The 15631-nt window shown below is 39.5% G+C and overlaps 1 protein-coding gene across 1 annotated transcript in view; it reads left to right on the plus strand.

Moving 5' to 3' along the window:
* The window catches only part of LOC117371673 (25-hydroxyvitamin D-1 alpha hydroxylase, mitochondrial), a 16117-nt gene extending 626 nt beyond the window's left edge, over positions 1-15491 (plus strand). The window contains exons 2-9 of the mRNA XM_033967371.2: positions 344-534; positions 1350-1540; positions 5022-5222; positions 8330-8493; positions 9335-9501; positions 10004-10085; positions 11202-11399; positions 12245-15491. Coding sequence (XP_033823262.1) covers positions 344-534; positions 1350-1540; positions 5022-5222; positions 8330-8493; positions 9335-9501; positions 10004-10085; positions 11202-11399; positions 12245-12358 — 1308 coding nt within the window. The 3' untranslated portion in view covers positions 12359-15491. The remainder of the gene's footprint in view (positions 1-343; positions 535-1349; positions 1541-5021; positions 5223-8329; positions 8494-9334; positions 9502-10003; positions 10086-11201; positions 11400-12244) is intronic.
* The last annotated feature ends 140 nt before the right edge of the window (positions 15492-15631 follow it).

The following is a 15631-nucleotide window of genomic DNA, read 5'->3' on the forward strand; positions in this document are numbered from 1 at the left end:
ACTGATTAGATGCCTCTTCTTATGTATTACATTGACCATTTTGTTTTGAATGTTTAATTGCTTTGGAAATGGTCTTTTATTTCATCACTTGAAAACAAAAGATTAGCCATGTAAGAAGTCTAATGATTCTTATGCTGATTATAATGCAGAGCTTTGCATATAATGTGAGATTGTCTTATACAGGCACCTTAAAATAGACTGAGCTCTAAGTCCACTCCTCCTCTCCCTCTTCCCCTATCTCTTTCTCTCTTTCCTTTCTTCTCTTTCTCTCTATCCCCTCCCCCCTTCCCCCTATCTCCCTTCCCCCCTCTCACCTCCCCCCCTCTCTCCCCCCCTTTCTCAGTTGGAGGGTCTGCAGAGGTACGGTCCCATGTGGAAAGCAAGCTTCGGCCCGATCTTGACGGTTCATATAGCTGACCCAGGGCTGATCGAGCAGGTGCTGAGACAGGAGGGCCTTCACCCCATGAGGTCCGAACTGTCCTCCTGGAAAGACTATAGACAGCTACGTGGGCACCACTACGGCCTGCTCACTGCGTAAGTACAGGGCTGAGGATGTGACGTAGAACATATAAATGTGATTGCTGTGAGGCTGTAGTTGACTAAAGAAATTCTTGTTGGACTAAAGACATGTGATGCCGATTGATTGGTTGACTGAAAAGAGGGCGTGGCAAAAGCTCTCAAAACTATTATCTATGTATCTGACCCAAACTGCACTCACAAGGCTACCTGTGGTGGGAATTCATGCAAAAAGTACAATTTATGCAGAAAAAGTGCAAGAAAACTGTATTTTTTTTTACAAAATACCAGAACACTCAGCTATGACCCACATTCACACGTGTCAATCCCAGAACGTTGCAGGTTCTGCTCTGTTCCCACCATAGACTGTATATACAAATGGACACAGCTAACTTGCTAGCCGCCGCGTTCCAAATAGGAAGTGAGCATGGGCGCGCTTCTGGCTCCATCGACTCTGAAAAATGATCACCCTCCCTGCTGAAGCAGTACGGGCAGGAAGGGGGGTTACCTTCAACAGTCTCGCTCCAGATTGGCTCTTTGGTTGCTATGATATTCGCAGTTGAAATTCCATGTGAAACTCTGCTCCAAATGCATGGAACTCTGCTTTAAAACTGCTAGTCTCAATGAGCTTCATTTGACTGGAGCCGAATGCAGTGGGTGTCTATGGGAAAAATGAATGGGAAATTTATTTCCAAAACCAGAGCGGACTGGGCGGAACTGTAGAGCTCCATGACATCTTTTTACCAGAAAGTTTTGTAGTGCACCTTTAAGTAGTTATATGTTTGAATTTTATTATGTCTAAACTTTATGACTAAATAAATATTTTTTTCTAGTGAAGGGGAGGAGTGGCAGACGGTGAGGAGTCTTCTGGGGAAGCACATGCTCCGCCCCAAAGCGGTCGAGGCGTACGATCAAACCTTAAACAGCGTCGTCTCAGATCTCATCGACAAACTGCGATTCTCCAGAAAGAAGAGCGGACTGGTGCCGGACATCGCCAGTGAATTCTACAGATTTGGACTGGAGGGTAAGGCTCTTCTCACACATAGACACTATAATATGGATCAAATAATAAAAAGTGTTTTTGTGGAGTGTTTACGTTCTCACAAGCGGCCTGTAGGGGGAGTACTACCACTAAAAGTACTCCCCTACTATGCTAAAAGTTACATAGTTTTGCTTTAACAGTGTTTAGCGTTTCGTTCATTGATACTGCAGAAATCTTCAATGTTTTTCAGTCCTCTGTGATATTTTTGCCTTAAATTTTTCCAATACGGACAGACCTCGCGTACCCCTGATTGACTAATCCACCTGTCAGTCACACCCATTTGGAAACGGGGGGGATTCACCAGTGACCAGACTAACATCTTTGTAAAGTACTGAAGTGTATGTTCTGGATCCCAGGCAAAGTTCTCAAACTTTTCACACCAAGATAATATTTGGTTTTCCGAGTACCACCAGATATAAACCCCGCCTTTATCAGGTCTAACTTAGGACTAAACCAAGTTTAAAATGAGACTAAACCATGGATAAAGTACTTCTAAGTCGTCTACTTCTAAGGAGGACAGAAACATCAATAGATGTGTCTCTGAACAAAACAAATACTCAACTTGGGCCCCCCATACTACCAGATTCAGTTTACTTACCACAGTTTGAGAAACATGGCTCTAAGCTGTTGTATATAAAAGGAATTTAAAACTGTACTTAAACTTTGAGTAAACAACATCCTGGTCCCACCCAATTCCAAACTTGTCCAAATTATGACACTTTTTGAGGGGGTCACTCCAAGTTGAGATTCATTCATAATTTAAAACATTTGTCAACTTGATGATGTCATTAGTCTATGCCCTTTAAAGCTGTTTTAAATTCAACATTGCTTCATTGCAGTTTTTGCATTTTCTACATTTTGGAATCAATCACTAAAGCGCATTAAAAGCACCAGTCCTCTTCAGACACCTGTCTGAGTGGCTTTAGTTTTGTTTTCCCATTGGTACTTTGCAGGGGGGTCACGAAGGGGGTGATCTTCCTGTATGCCTATGGTGGAATGTTGAGTAGTTATCGTGATGATACAATGCACACATTAGAAATAACTCTCAAGAAAGTTTTAAGATTGTCTAAAAATACAAATACAAAATTGATTTAAACAAGACATTTCCAAGAGCCTGTGATCAATCCGAGCGTTCATGGTCCTGTTTAGGACTTTCATTTTCAACAAAAAGGTAAACTGACTAACTGAAAAACCATTGGCTAATGCTAGCTAGCTTGTGACTGTAATGTTACTGGAGAGGGACTTGTTTAACAGCACAAATCAACTCACCTGGTGTAGTTCAAGCTAAATCAGTCCTTTATGATCAGATTAAAATAAAGCTCAGATTAAATTCTATCTTGAGTAACAGAGCTTCAGACAGAGCAGTGCCTCAAGTTAGCATCACACCCCCGGCTAATGTTGATGACATCAGCTGCAAAGTATCTAAATGAGCACTTTTGTCATGGTAAAAAAAGTCCCTAAAAATATGTCTAGCTTCATGTTTGGCTTACTGCAATGTGCTAAAATTGGTTCCCTAATTATGCTTTAATAATCCCACAAAATGTCCTCATAATACAGTGCAATCTTTACAATCAAATTGGTTCTGTCTTTTCACAAGCCAAATGCTTACGACATCATCAGAAGCTGATAGGTCTTTGCCGTGATTGTCCCTGAGCGGTGACATCACCTCGCACAGTTCACTACCATAATACGTTTCATAATTACACCCACCTGTTTGACTGAAGGCTTCCATATTTTTACAGTGCAAGTACGTCACTAAGGTTGGTCCTAATGTCACTTTGTATAAAGCCAAAGCAGCTGACTTCCCCACACCTTAATTTTCGATTTTTCCTTTCCCATATCGACCCAGACTAAACACGGATCACCTCCACTGACTTTGGGTCCCCAATGACGTCCTTAAACGTTTGGGATCTTTATTACCAAATGGAACCGGGCCAAACCGCGAATTCACACACGCTATATGCCTCACGTTTTATTGTCTCTTATGTAATTCTCTCAATGGAGTTCATTCAGCGTTTTACCATGTCCCGTTCCCTACTGTCTGTCAGTGTAAGCAAACATATAGCAGACATCTCCGAAATAGACGCTTTTAAAAGGACTTTCTGGTATTTATTCAGTGTTGAGAAGTCCTGTCATTACCTTGTGCACGATATGGAAACATGTGTCACTCTATGTGTTTATCCAAAGTACCTCGCCTCTGCTAATTTTGTAAATAGAGGTTCATTCGTGTGCAATAAGCTAGTGAGAACAGTGGAAGAAGGCTGCTGATCCTGATATTTTGTGAGATTTAATTCAAATTTATGTTTTAAAAAGACAACCCTAACCCTATGCCAGTGGACTGAAGCGTATTGCATAGAATCTTATGTTTGTGAGTGACATTATGAGTTCCTTTTCTGACTTATTCGGCTACAAATAAAACCGTATATTAAAGTTCTTTGTACAGTAAAGTGTTCACTTGTGCAGTAGCCTGAAAGAGCACCCACAAAGAGGATCAGCAAAGAGCACCCGCAAAGAGGATCAGCAAAGAGCACCCACAAAGAGCACCTGTAAAGGGTCAATACAGTCCACCTGTGGCCTTGGAGACTGGTTTTCTGTAAAAAGTCCAGAGGGGGGCAGTGCATAACAGTTTACAATATGATTTAAACTTTATCAGCTTTACATCATCAGAACAAAAAACAAACTTGTGTATCAGAGTGTTTACCTGAGCAACACCATCTGCACTTATGCCCGAGATATTTTACTTTAGTTGTGACCCTCAACACAACATTAGACAGGTAAAAAGCTCTCATACTTGTCGTCTTCGGTCCTACAGATTATGATCATACTCTCAGTTGCACTGTACGTTAACTTCACGCTCCACACCATAAGATGAACAGATGTTGAGCAGCTGCTGTAGCCCAGCAGTGCATAGACTAAAATAAATTTAAAAAATTTTAAAATGGTGATGCCTCTGTGTAACATAACTAAAAGTTGGATGCCTGTTTGCATGGATTTTTTTAGGCTTAAAGCTACCATCTGTAAGTTTTAAGATTTTTTTTGTTATCAGTAGAAACCTGTTCCCCGCTTCCCCCACCTGGCCCCTCTCCTTACTTGGCTCCTTCCCTGGCCTTTGTTCAGACTCACCTGTGCTCTCTGGTCTTCTTCTGTCAGACCAAATCTGACAGCAGTAATGTAGATAGCATCTAGTGGTGATGTGTGAGAATACACCAGGACTGGGTAAATCTAAAATCTAATTTCAGAGACTTTAATGCCATACTGTGGAACTTTAAAAAGCAAAGTGATAGCATCTATATGGAGACAGGCAGGTAGCAAGAGAATTGCATATTACACATTGACATTGCGTTGTAATCAGTTATAAAGTACTTTGAGTTTAACTCCTGGCATCCTCATGGTAATAACTGTTGTAAAGATATCCTCCTCTCCCTCTCTCTATCTCTCTCTCCCTCTCTCTCACTCTTCTCAGGCATCTCTTCCGTCCTGTTCGAGTCCCGGATCGGCTGCTTGGACCCTGTGGTCCCCGAGGAGACGGAGCGCTTCATTCAGTCCATTAACACCATGTTTGTGATGACCCTCCTCACCATGGCCATGCCTCAGTGGCTCCACCAGATCTTCCCCAAACCCTGGAGCATCTTCTGTCAGTGCTGGGACTACATGTTTGACTTTGGTAAGGCGTTTTATCTGGCTCTTTCTCTCTATCCCTCTCTCCCTTTCTCTCTTTTCTATCTGACATTTACTCTATAGTTAAAAAGAAAGACTACATGTTTAAGTTCAGTAAATCAGTCTCTCTCTAGCTAAAAAGAAAGACTATCAGCATTCTCTCTTTCTCTCTCTCTTTCTCTCTCTCGCTCTCTCTTTCTAACTATTTATGCTCTAGTTAAAATGAAAGACTGCATGATTGACTTCATAGAGTGACTTTATCACTCTCTGTCTTTCGCTCTCTCTTTCTCTCCCTCTCTTTCTATCTACCTGTTCATGCTATAGCTAAAAAGAAAATCTACCTGTTTGACCTTGGTAAGGCACTTTATCTCTCTGTCTCTATGTATCTCTCTCCCTCTCTCTCTGTCTCTTTCTTTCTATCTATCTCTGCTTTCGCTGAAAAGATAAAATACATGCCTCTGTAAGTTTTAGAGACGAAGGAAGCATTTAAAGGTGCACTATGTAATATTTCTGGAGGAAGACATGCCAGCGGCTCATCTCCATGGAGATGATAATTCTTTGTCTAATGTTCTACAGCATCGCAATTCATATTTCCATAGATTTATGTATGTGTGAGTAATCCTGTCCTGCATTTAAGGCTTGAGTGCTCAGGAAATTTATATTTTCAGCTACCCCCTATCTCCACCCACTTCACTGTCCTTTCTTGTACTTACGGGTGCACGAACAATAAAATGGTTTATAACAGAAGCAGACAGCACACAGCAGTTTTATTTATTTGAACCTGCTAGCTACCGCGCCCTAAGTAGGCTGTGAGCATGAGCGCTTTTGGCTCTGTCAGCTCTGGCTCCAATTCACTTTCTATTGAAAAACTGTGGCCCCTCTCTCTGTAACTGCTGCTGTCAGACTCGTCATTTTGGTCTTAAAATGTTGGTATTAACCCGCTCTAGATGATCCTGGTGTTTTTATTTCGCTATTTTGTCTGTAGAGATATATCAAGATATGATCATTAATAACAGACAAATCAGGCACCTTCTTTCCCCGAGGTCCCTCTTGCTGGCGTTAGCAACAGGTTTCTTTGACAGCGTTGCTAACATCTGCTCCCATCTAAACCAGTGGTGTGGGCGGGAAGGGACGTTACCTTCAACAGCCTCGCTCTGGATTGGCTCTTTGGTTGCTATGATAGTCACGGTCGGAATTCCAAATGTGAAATTCGGTTCTAAATTGGCCGCTATAACTTCTAGCCTCAATGAGCTTCATTTGACTGGAGCTGAGTCCAGTCTTTATACAGCCCGTGGTCATGGTCTAAACAGCGTTATTTTCCTTACAGCCCTTTTGAGTATTTCATACAAACACACTATGAGCTCTCCTCTGTATTATAATCTTGCCTCGGCTTACGCAATGATTTCAAATATTTTCTCATCCTCATGGCTGGTTTGATGTTTGACTGGGATGTCGTTCCACTAAAGCCTTCATCCAAAATCGAACGCTGGTCCAAACTGGATCAGAGGAGCAGATTAAAGTGTTTCACAGCAGATTATCACAGCCTAAACCTCATATACAGTACAACACATTTACCCATAAGCACACAGGGGCGACCGTGGGACTGTGCCAAGTGTTTAAGCTACGGGATTTCCACTCACCTCAAATGAACTCAGAATACGGAAGCTGCTTTTACTGCTATCTGCAACTACGCTTTCAATAAAATTAAATGAATGTGAATGAATGTTAACTTTAAAAATGATAATCTTTTCCCATCTAAATATTTTAAGTTGAATTAATACATTTTAAGTAGATGATAATAATTTGCTTTGGATAAAAAAAAAAAAAAAAACATACAAAAAGATAACCATTTCATTTCTAATTGCAACAACAACTGAAGAAATGTATATGTAAAAATACCGTACTCACATTATGTCATTAATACCAAAATCATCTTGGAATCATATGCAAAATGTAAATATTGAGTATAAAATCTGTAAAAAGAGCCGTTTTAAAGCCTCCCAGAGAAAGGGGGGCAGTGTTGGCTTGTTGCTCACATGAAGATGGAACAATTCACGCAAATCAACACTACTTTATGTTAGATTTTGGCTGCAAAATTTTTCCCAAATTGTCGGATCCCCTCTTGACCAGAAGTGCCACCACAAAGAAAGAGCGGTTTAGGTTTAAATGCATTTATGGGCAAATAAGGTCTATGCTCAAGACCAGAGGTGACAGAGCCTTTTCTGTGGCAGCGTCCAGACTATAGAATAGCGCCCTCTGGCTGTCAGATCCTCTCAGTCTTTAACACAGTTTAAGACTAGACTGAAAACCCACCTCTTCTCCCTGGCATTTAATACTAGCTACACAAGATATCTTGGTGTTATATTCTACTTTTCCTATATATCGTGTTATTTGTATGTTTGTTTTTTGTTGTTGACTTTTATTTCAGCTCAAGTTGTTTTAAATGTGCTATATAAATAGCTTGAATTGAACTGAAAAAGTTGGAAAAAGATCAGATTTTTAGGGTATATGTATGTTATAGGCTTTACTTAAACCACAACCAAGACATTCACAGATGCATGTAACAGACACATGCTACAGACACATGTTATAGAAACATGTTACACACATGTGACACACACATGTTACAGACACATGCAACAAACACATTTTATAGACACATGTTACACACACATGTTACAGACACATGCAACAGACACATGCCACAGACACATGTTACAGACACATGTTATAGACACATGTTACAGACACATGTTACACACACATATGTTACAGACACATGCAACAGACACATGTCACAGACACATGTTACAGACACATGTTATAGACACATGTCATAGACACATGTTACAGACACATGTTACAGACACATGTTACAGACACATGCAACAGACACATGTCACAGACACATGTTACAGACACATTTTATAGACACATGTCATAGACACATGTTACAGACACATGTTATAGACACATGTTACAGACACATATTACAGACACATGTTAGCATATCATCTCATCTCATATTTTCATATTTGTCAATCTCACCCTCCCTTAATGTTGTGCTAATAAAGAACTATAATGAACTGTTTCTGTGTTCTGGTTTGTGTCCAGCTAAGGGCCACATTGACCAGCGGATGGCAGCAGAGGCGGAGAAAGTGTCGCGGGGGGAGAAGGTGGAGGGGCGGTACCTGACCTACTTCCTGTCCCAAACCGGTCTCCCCATGAAGACCGTCTATAGCAACGTGACAGAGCTGCTGCTGGCTGGAGTCGACACGGTAATGGGACATTATAGCGTACATGTATTTTAGAGTTTATTTATTGCAGATGTATAGGACTGTGGGTGAGTGTGATGATGTTGTTTTCTCAGAGAACAGAGGGAAAGAAATTAACAAATCTTGATCATTTCTTTCAGTGACTAGAATTCCGTATTTTACAACAAAAATCAGAATTTTAACCAAATCTGTTCCTCATTTGTATCGAATATAATGTAATCTGAAACCACAAAAGACGATATCAAACCAGTATGTTTTTGCACTGCCTAGAATGTTCCACACTATGGCGTTAAATTTATCTCTAAAAACACCCGTAAGTAAATATATGCATCCAGATCCATCCATCCATCTATTGTCTTTCACTTATCCGGTGGCCGGGCCGCCGGGGCAACAGTCTAAGCCGGGACTCCCAGACTTCCCTCACCCCAGACACTTCCTCTAGCTCCTTGAGGCCCCCAGGCGTTCCCATAGTCCCCTCCTGGGTGTCCTGCGTCTTCCCGGGCACAAAAAAATATTAATAAATAAATGTAAAATAGATAATTTGCCTTACTGTGAAATGTTCTTGGCAAAGCAAATCTCCATAGAAACAAGCAGATTGCTGACACTCCACCAGGAAAGTTACACAGTGCACCTTTAACCAGGTTTAAGAGAGCTAAAACTTGATCAAGACTAAACTGAGTATAAGCCAAACATGAACTATAGCTCAGATCAAACAAAACCAGGACTAAACTAGTGCTAAATTTAAGTGGGACCAAACAAATAAAACGTAGGAGTGAAATAGATCATCAAAGTACCACCAGCCTGTGTTCTAATGTAACAAAAACATCATTATTTTTTGTTCCAGATCTCCAGTACTTTGTCATGGTCCCTGTATGAACTGTCCCGTCACCCCGAGGTGCAGTCCAGACTTAGGGGCGAGGTGCTCAAAGTTCTGGGTGATCGTCGGATCCCAAACGCGGCTGATGTGGCCCAGATGCCCCTCCTCAAAGCCACAGTCAAAGAAGTGCTCAGGTAAATTTAAAATGTATTTAGATTATAACCTATTCCCTGGTCCTATTTTAGCAGGAATTATATATTTTAATAATCAGACCATATCTTTGGCAGTGAATAAATAACTCCATTCATACAAGTATTTTATTTTTGTAAGATATTTTTTCTTTATAGACAGTATACTCAAGGTTTTATTTTTCTAAAGCCCCATCATGTAACATTTTAACCAAAAAAACAGACTAAAATAAAAGTTTTGTTTTTTTTCATTCGTTTTTTTTTTTTTTTTATTGATGTTTTTATTGCACCAAAACATAGAAAAACATGTCTTCACTGTGACTGGGCTTGCATCTCCACAAACCTGACTTGTCCCATGTGAAAAAGGCTCCTCAATTTCATTTTTTTTTTCATCAAACTCCTTGTTTAAAATATGGTAGCATTTATGTGATTTATGTAACATTGTTTTGTCTCTTATGTTTAATAATTTGCTTAAACTCAAATTATAATAAGACTTTAAAATTTTCAGGTTGTATCCAGTTATTCCCGGCAACGCCCGAGTCATCACAGAGAGAGACATCCAGGTCGGAGGTTACGTCATCCCCAAAAAGGTGGGTCTCTCCTGCTCAGGTCGTGATTGGGCTACAACTAGAAACATCCTCTGAAATGCATGGGATTTTAGTATATGTTCTGTTGTCCATTTTATATTCTCTCTATTTTTATGTTCACCTCAAACTGAAAACCTATCTGAAAATATTCATTGTAAATCCAAATACAACTGTAATACAAAAATCGCAAGTACTTTATATTAATCAGTGATGGAAGAAGCACTCAATTTTGTTACTGAAGTAAAAGTGCAGATACAGAGGTAAAAAGTTATTCAAATAAAAGTATCACATGAAAAAATCAACTTAAGTAAAAGTATTTAAGTACCCGTTTAAAAATGTACTTTAAAAGTAAAAAGTATTTTACAAGTGTTCATTTGTTCAAGTGTAAATGCAGTGATATTCATCAAAAATTAGACATATTTTGGTCAACAGTAACAATACAAATCAATTTCTTAATTTTCTGAAGAATTTTGTGTATTTATTTTTGTTTTGCTCAAAGTCAAAGCTTGAACTCAAAAACTTTAGTCAGGATGTTTCCACGAATATGTTAAAAATAACCCCTCAAATCATATGAAAAGCACTTTTTACTTTTCAGTAGTAGTATGTAGTGGAGTCCATTTAAAGTGGAGTAGAAAGTACAGATACTGTTCTCAAATGTACTGAAGTCAAAGTAAAAAGTATCCACTGTAAAATGTACTCAAGTAAAATACAGATACCTGAATATTTAGTACAGTACAGTACTTTACTACTTGTACTTTGTTACCTTCCACAACTGATATGAATTGATTATTATTAATTATCTAAGTTGTTGCCTGCTTAGTCATTGGATGGGAGAAGTTGTGTCCTTAGGCAAGACACTTCACCCACATTGTCTGGTATGAATGTGGTGTATGAGTGAGTGTTGGTGGCGGTTGGAAGGGCTGATGTCACAGATTGGCAGCCTCACTTCCGTCAGTCTGTCCCAGGGCAGCTGTGGCTACAATAGTATCTTAGCAGCACTGAGTGTGGAGTGAATAATGCCGTGTAAAGTGTTTGTGTGTGCTGTAAGGCTCTATTCACCTCTAATGCATTATAACATTACATGAAGAACATTTCAAACCTCATCCTTGTCCCCTCCAGACCCTGATCACCCTGTGTCACTTTGCCACATCCCGGGACCCTGCAGTTTTCCAGAGTCCCGATGAGTTCCTGCCGGAACGCTGGTTAAACCGGGATCAGTCGCACCATCCCTACGCCTCCGTGCCCTTTGGGGTTGGGAAACGCAGCTGCATCGGACGCCGCATCGCAGAACTGGAACTGTACCTCGCCATCTCCAGGGTAACAGCTGTAAAACATAGTATTACTCTTGTAATCGTGTTGATACTTTGCAGCTGATGTCATAAACATTCCCGGGGGGGAGGCAAACAAGAGGCACTGCTCTGTCTGAAGCTCTGTTACTCAAGTTAGACTTTAATCTGAGCTTTATTTTAACACAATCTGACCATAAATTACTGACTTAAATGGAAGTACAACTGATGAGCTGATTTGTGTCTCTCTCAAAGTCACAAGCTAGCTAGCATTAGCCAAAGGTTTTTCAGTTAGAGCTCTCTTTTGTCACCTAAACAGAGTCAGAAAGGCTTGCATTGACAACAGACTCCTGAAAATGTGTTGTTTAAGTCCTTTTTGTATTTTTTCTCGAGTTTTAAGACTTTTTGGCAGTGTTTGCTAATGTGTGCAGTGTGTCACCATGGTAACCACTGAACATACTACCATAGACATACATGCAGAACACCCCCTGCATGATATCACTGCAAAGTATCAGTATTATTGTGCAGGATGCTAGTTAGTTAGTTAGTTACTTTATTGTCCCCGAGGGGAAATTTGTCTTCACAGTCAAATCGCACAGAGAAAAACGCCATACATACATACAGTGCCACACAAACTAATAGGTATGCACACTATGACTCAGGCACAGTTCACACTTAGGGTAGCTCAATAGAAACAACTGTAAACAACAGGTGTGTTGGTTTTAGTCTTGTTAGCTCCTCCCTTCAGATAGATATAAGGCAGTGTCCACCAGTAATCTGACCAGAACTGAAGTTAAACTTTTTGATATATCTTATTTGTGGGATATGAAAATTTGCATTAATTATTTCCTTAACAGAATCAACTTTTTTCCTCAGATCCTGCTCGAGTTCGATGTGAAGCCTGATCCTGGGGGTGTCTCTGTGAAACCGATGACCCGAACACTCCTGGTCCCAGAAAGTCAAATCAATCTGCAGTTTATCGAGCGATGACCCTCCCCTCTTCCTCTTCCTCTCTCTCCTCCTCTTCCTCCTCGTCCCTCCTCCTGAACATGGACGCGCTATACGAGACTGAACGCACTAAAAGAGGAGCAGGTATTATCTCGCATCACCTCCAGGGGTCATGTTTGGATGCACCTTCACCCCAGAGACAGAACTCCGACCTGGGGCAAGAGTGAGACCGCGTGGGGGTCAGACAGCGGAGAAAAGTGGAGCAATAGATCATTAACACAGTTTTAGTTTTTAAACAGCTCAGTGGAACTTTCTCTCTTTCATTTACCTATTTATCTCAAGATGATAAGACTCCAAATATTTAAAGAGGGGGTATTATTCAAAATCGACTTGCTGGATCTTTTGACCATGTTATAATGTTCTTCCCTCATCAAAAACATGCCTGAAGATGTTTATATGTCATCCATGCATGTTTGAGTAATCTAGCGATCTCTCTTAGGTCCTATTTGACCCTCTTTATTATCAGTAGAATTCTCTCCAATATTCCACCCATAAAGCCTACGCTACATCACCCATGCTCCCCCATGGCAATTCTCCATAAATATACAAAAACATGATACAAAACAATACACTACAACTTCACAAACCTGATGTGATGTGCAGTAGTTTAATTAGCAGGATGCACGTTGATTGTGTTGTGATAGCGCTCAGAAGGGGGAGTGAGTTAGTGCAAGGAGCAAAGGGAGAGAGACTCAATTAGCAATGAGTACCCCATAGAAGTGTAATAAGTATTATACCCCCTCTTTAAAATCAAGAGAAAAAGTGTTTTTGTTTTCTGAAATGTTTTAAAATGATGCCAGAAAGTTTTTTTTATTTGCTTTAGTTGTGTATGTACTGGCCTATTACAAGAAGAACATCACCAAACATTTATCCCTTTGGAAGCCTCATTTAAAACTGGGGTTCCTGATTTTCCTGTGTATTAGTGAATTTCATGTTTCCCCATAGATTACAATGTAAAAGTAGCACTTTGTCACAAAATCAGACCGCTGTGCGCTGTCTGCATCAAACTGTAAAACTTGTATCAATATTTTTTTTATTTCTAATCTTGTAACTACACAGATATTTGACAAACCAGGTCAAAACAAAAGCATTTTAACACTTAAACAGAACAATTTCCTCAGACTGAACGTGCATAGTGACAGGTTTTCTTGTTTTTCTAATTCTGACTTGGTTTGGTGGATCGTACCTGTGTTAAATATTTATCTTATTTTTACATCAGTTAAGTAGCAGTTTGTGAAGAAAAGTTGAGAAGAAGAAAATACAGGAAGTAGCACTCAGTTCTAAAACAGAATACCTCTACCTGTGCCATTAACACCCAAAATACCACCACCAAATTTAGTTTAAACCTTTATTTAGCAAAATAAAGGTATTGTCATTTATTTAGATTAGTCTAATCAAAGCTATTCTGCATTTTAGACAGTCTGGGCCCTTGTTAATATTATGGTTGCTAGGGAACCATACCTCTACTGTGTCATATCTGCTGCCCAGGTCCAATCAGGAAGTTAAATTATGAACTTCACCAAAATAAAAAAATAAAATAAAAAAAACTAGAAAAAACTAGGCAAGATTTTTAGTAAAACCTTAAATTAGTTCTCTGTTGTGAAACTATTAGTCTAACCTGACATGCAATTTAAACTATTTGTAAAATTTTGACCCCAACCTATTTAAAGGAGCCCAAAACAAAGATGTGCTATGGTCCAGATAGTAAAACAAGTACGATTTCAGAATTATGAGAAATTAGCACCATTTCCGTAGCGATTACCAATTTGAAACAAAAATATTGCATCTTTTGAATGGGAAAAGGTCTCAAAATGTTGCATATATCACAAGAAGCTGACACCCGTGAATTGTCAAGTTAAACTACTCCAAAATAACGACATAACTTCATAATCTGCAACCTGATTTTTCATTGTATTATTTCCGTAAACCAAATTTGCACAATATGGAAACGTGATCATTTGTTCCTAAGATATATTCTTTTAGATTTTAGATTTTAAAATCATTTTTTGCAAACTTTAAAAATGCCTATTAGTGAAATCTTCTGATGTCCCACAGCTGAAAAGGCCACTAGAGGGCAGCAGATCAAATCTCTTTGGTGCTCTTTCAGTTTAAACTGTTTACTTCCTTAAACTGATTTTCCTATTTCATTTTATTACACAATGTACAATCAGGGGAGTCGACAGGGGAGGCAAAGTGGTCTGTTTTCCAGGGTGTTTTAGGGACCTCCATCCTGTTCATTTATATTAGAGGGGGCCCATGTTAAGCTTTTTGCCCCCAACTTCCTGTCGACGTGCTTGTGTACAGTGTATACAGTTGTCTAGAGTTTCAAATGGTGCTATTAACAATGTTGTGTTTATATCAAATAGACTGTAGGCCACTTACTTATGGAGTTGCAATAGCCTTAAACTTCCAAAGCAGTGGTCAGTTTAGTGGTACTTTTTAATAAATATGTGAATTCATGAATCAGCAGGATGTTTTCTGACAAATGCAACCAAATGAAAATGTGTTTTAAACATGAGTGTATAGGTTTAGAACCCATTTTGTTTATTGGCCATTAGCGCTACAAACACCTAAAAGTTTCTGAAATCTTTAGTTTAGGGTGACCAGACATCCCCCTTGACCCGGGACAGTCCCAGTTTTGAGCCCTGTGTCCCAGTGGATCTTTTGCTATGGATCAGACCTGGATGACTGAGGGTTTACGCAAACATCTTTTGAAAATCTGGTCACTCTATTTTAGTTGTATATTTTTGAAATGTTGTTTTTGAACAGTAGCAAACCTCTGCAGCCCCTTGGGTGGCATTTTCCATCAAACTCTTGCTAATTTTATTGTCTAAAATCTGTGTATCTGTTTTATTTTTATTTTTCACCTGTTACTTAGCCCCCTTAGTCTAGTCAAACTTCAGGGTCCTATACCGAATGGCAGCTGTTTCAACTCGATTCCTACAATTTTGGTATTTTCTTTGTGTAAATAAACGGGTTCAAACTGTAACTTAGACAATGCAACTGATTTTCTATTTGGTGTCATGATTTTGTAAACGTGCAAGCATACATCTTTGTTATGTTTATATTTATTCAACTGTATTTCTTGCTGTTTTAAAGGCATTCAATTTTTTACAAGATTTTTTGTTTTGTCATAATTTTGCAGCCCACATCTTTTGTTTAGCCTACTGTACAATTTTAAAGCTTCACTACGTAAGACCTGTCACCTGCTTGATTTGCGCAGCGAGCATGGACTAAGCTAATATTTAAAGGTGT

The sequence above is a fragment of the Periophthalmus magnuspinnatus genome, chromosome 5 (assembly GCF_009829125.3).
Source record: "Periophthalmus magnuspinnatus isolate fPerMag1 chromosome 5, fPerMag1.2.pri, whole genome shotgun sequence".
Classification (NCBI taxonomy): Eukaryota; Metazoa; Chordata; class Actinopteri; order Gobiiformes; family Gobiidae; genus Periophthalmus; species Periophthalmus magnuspinnatus.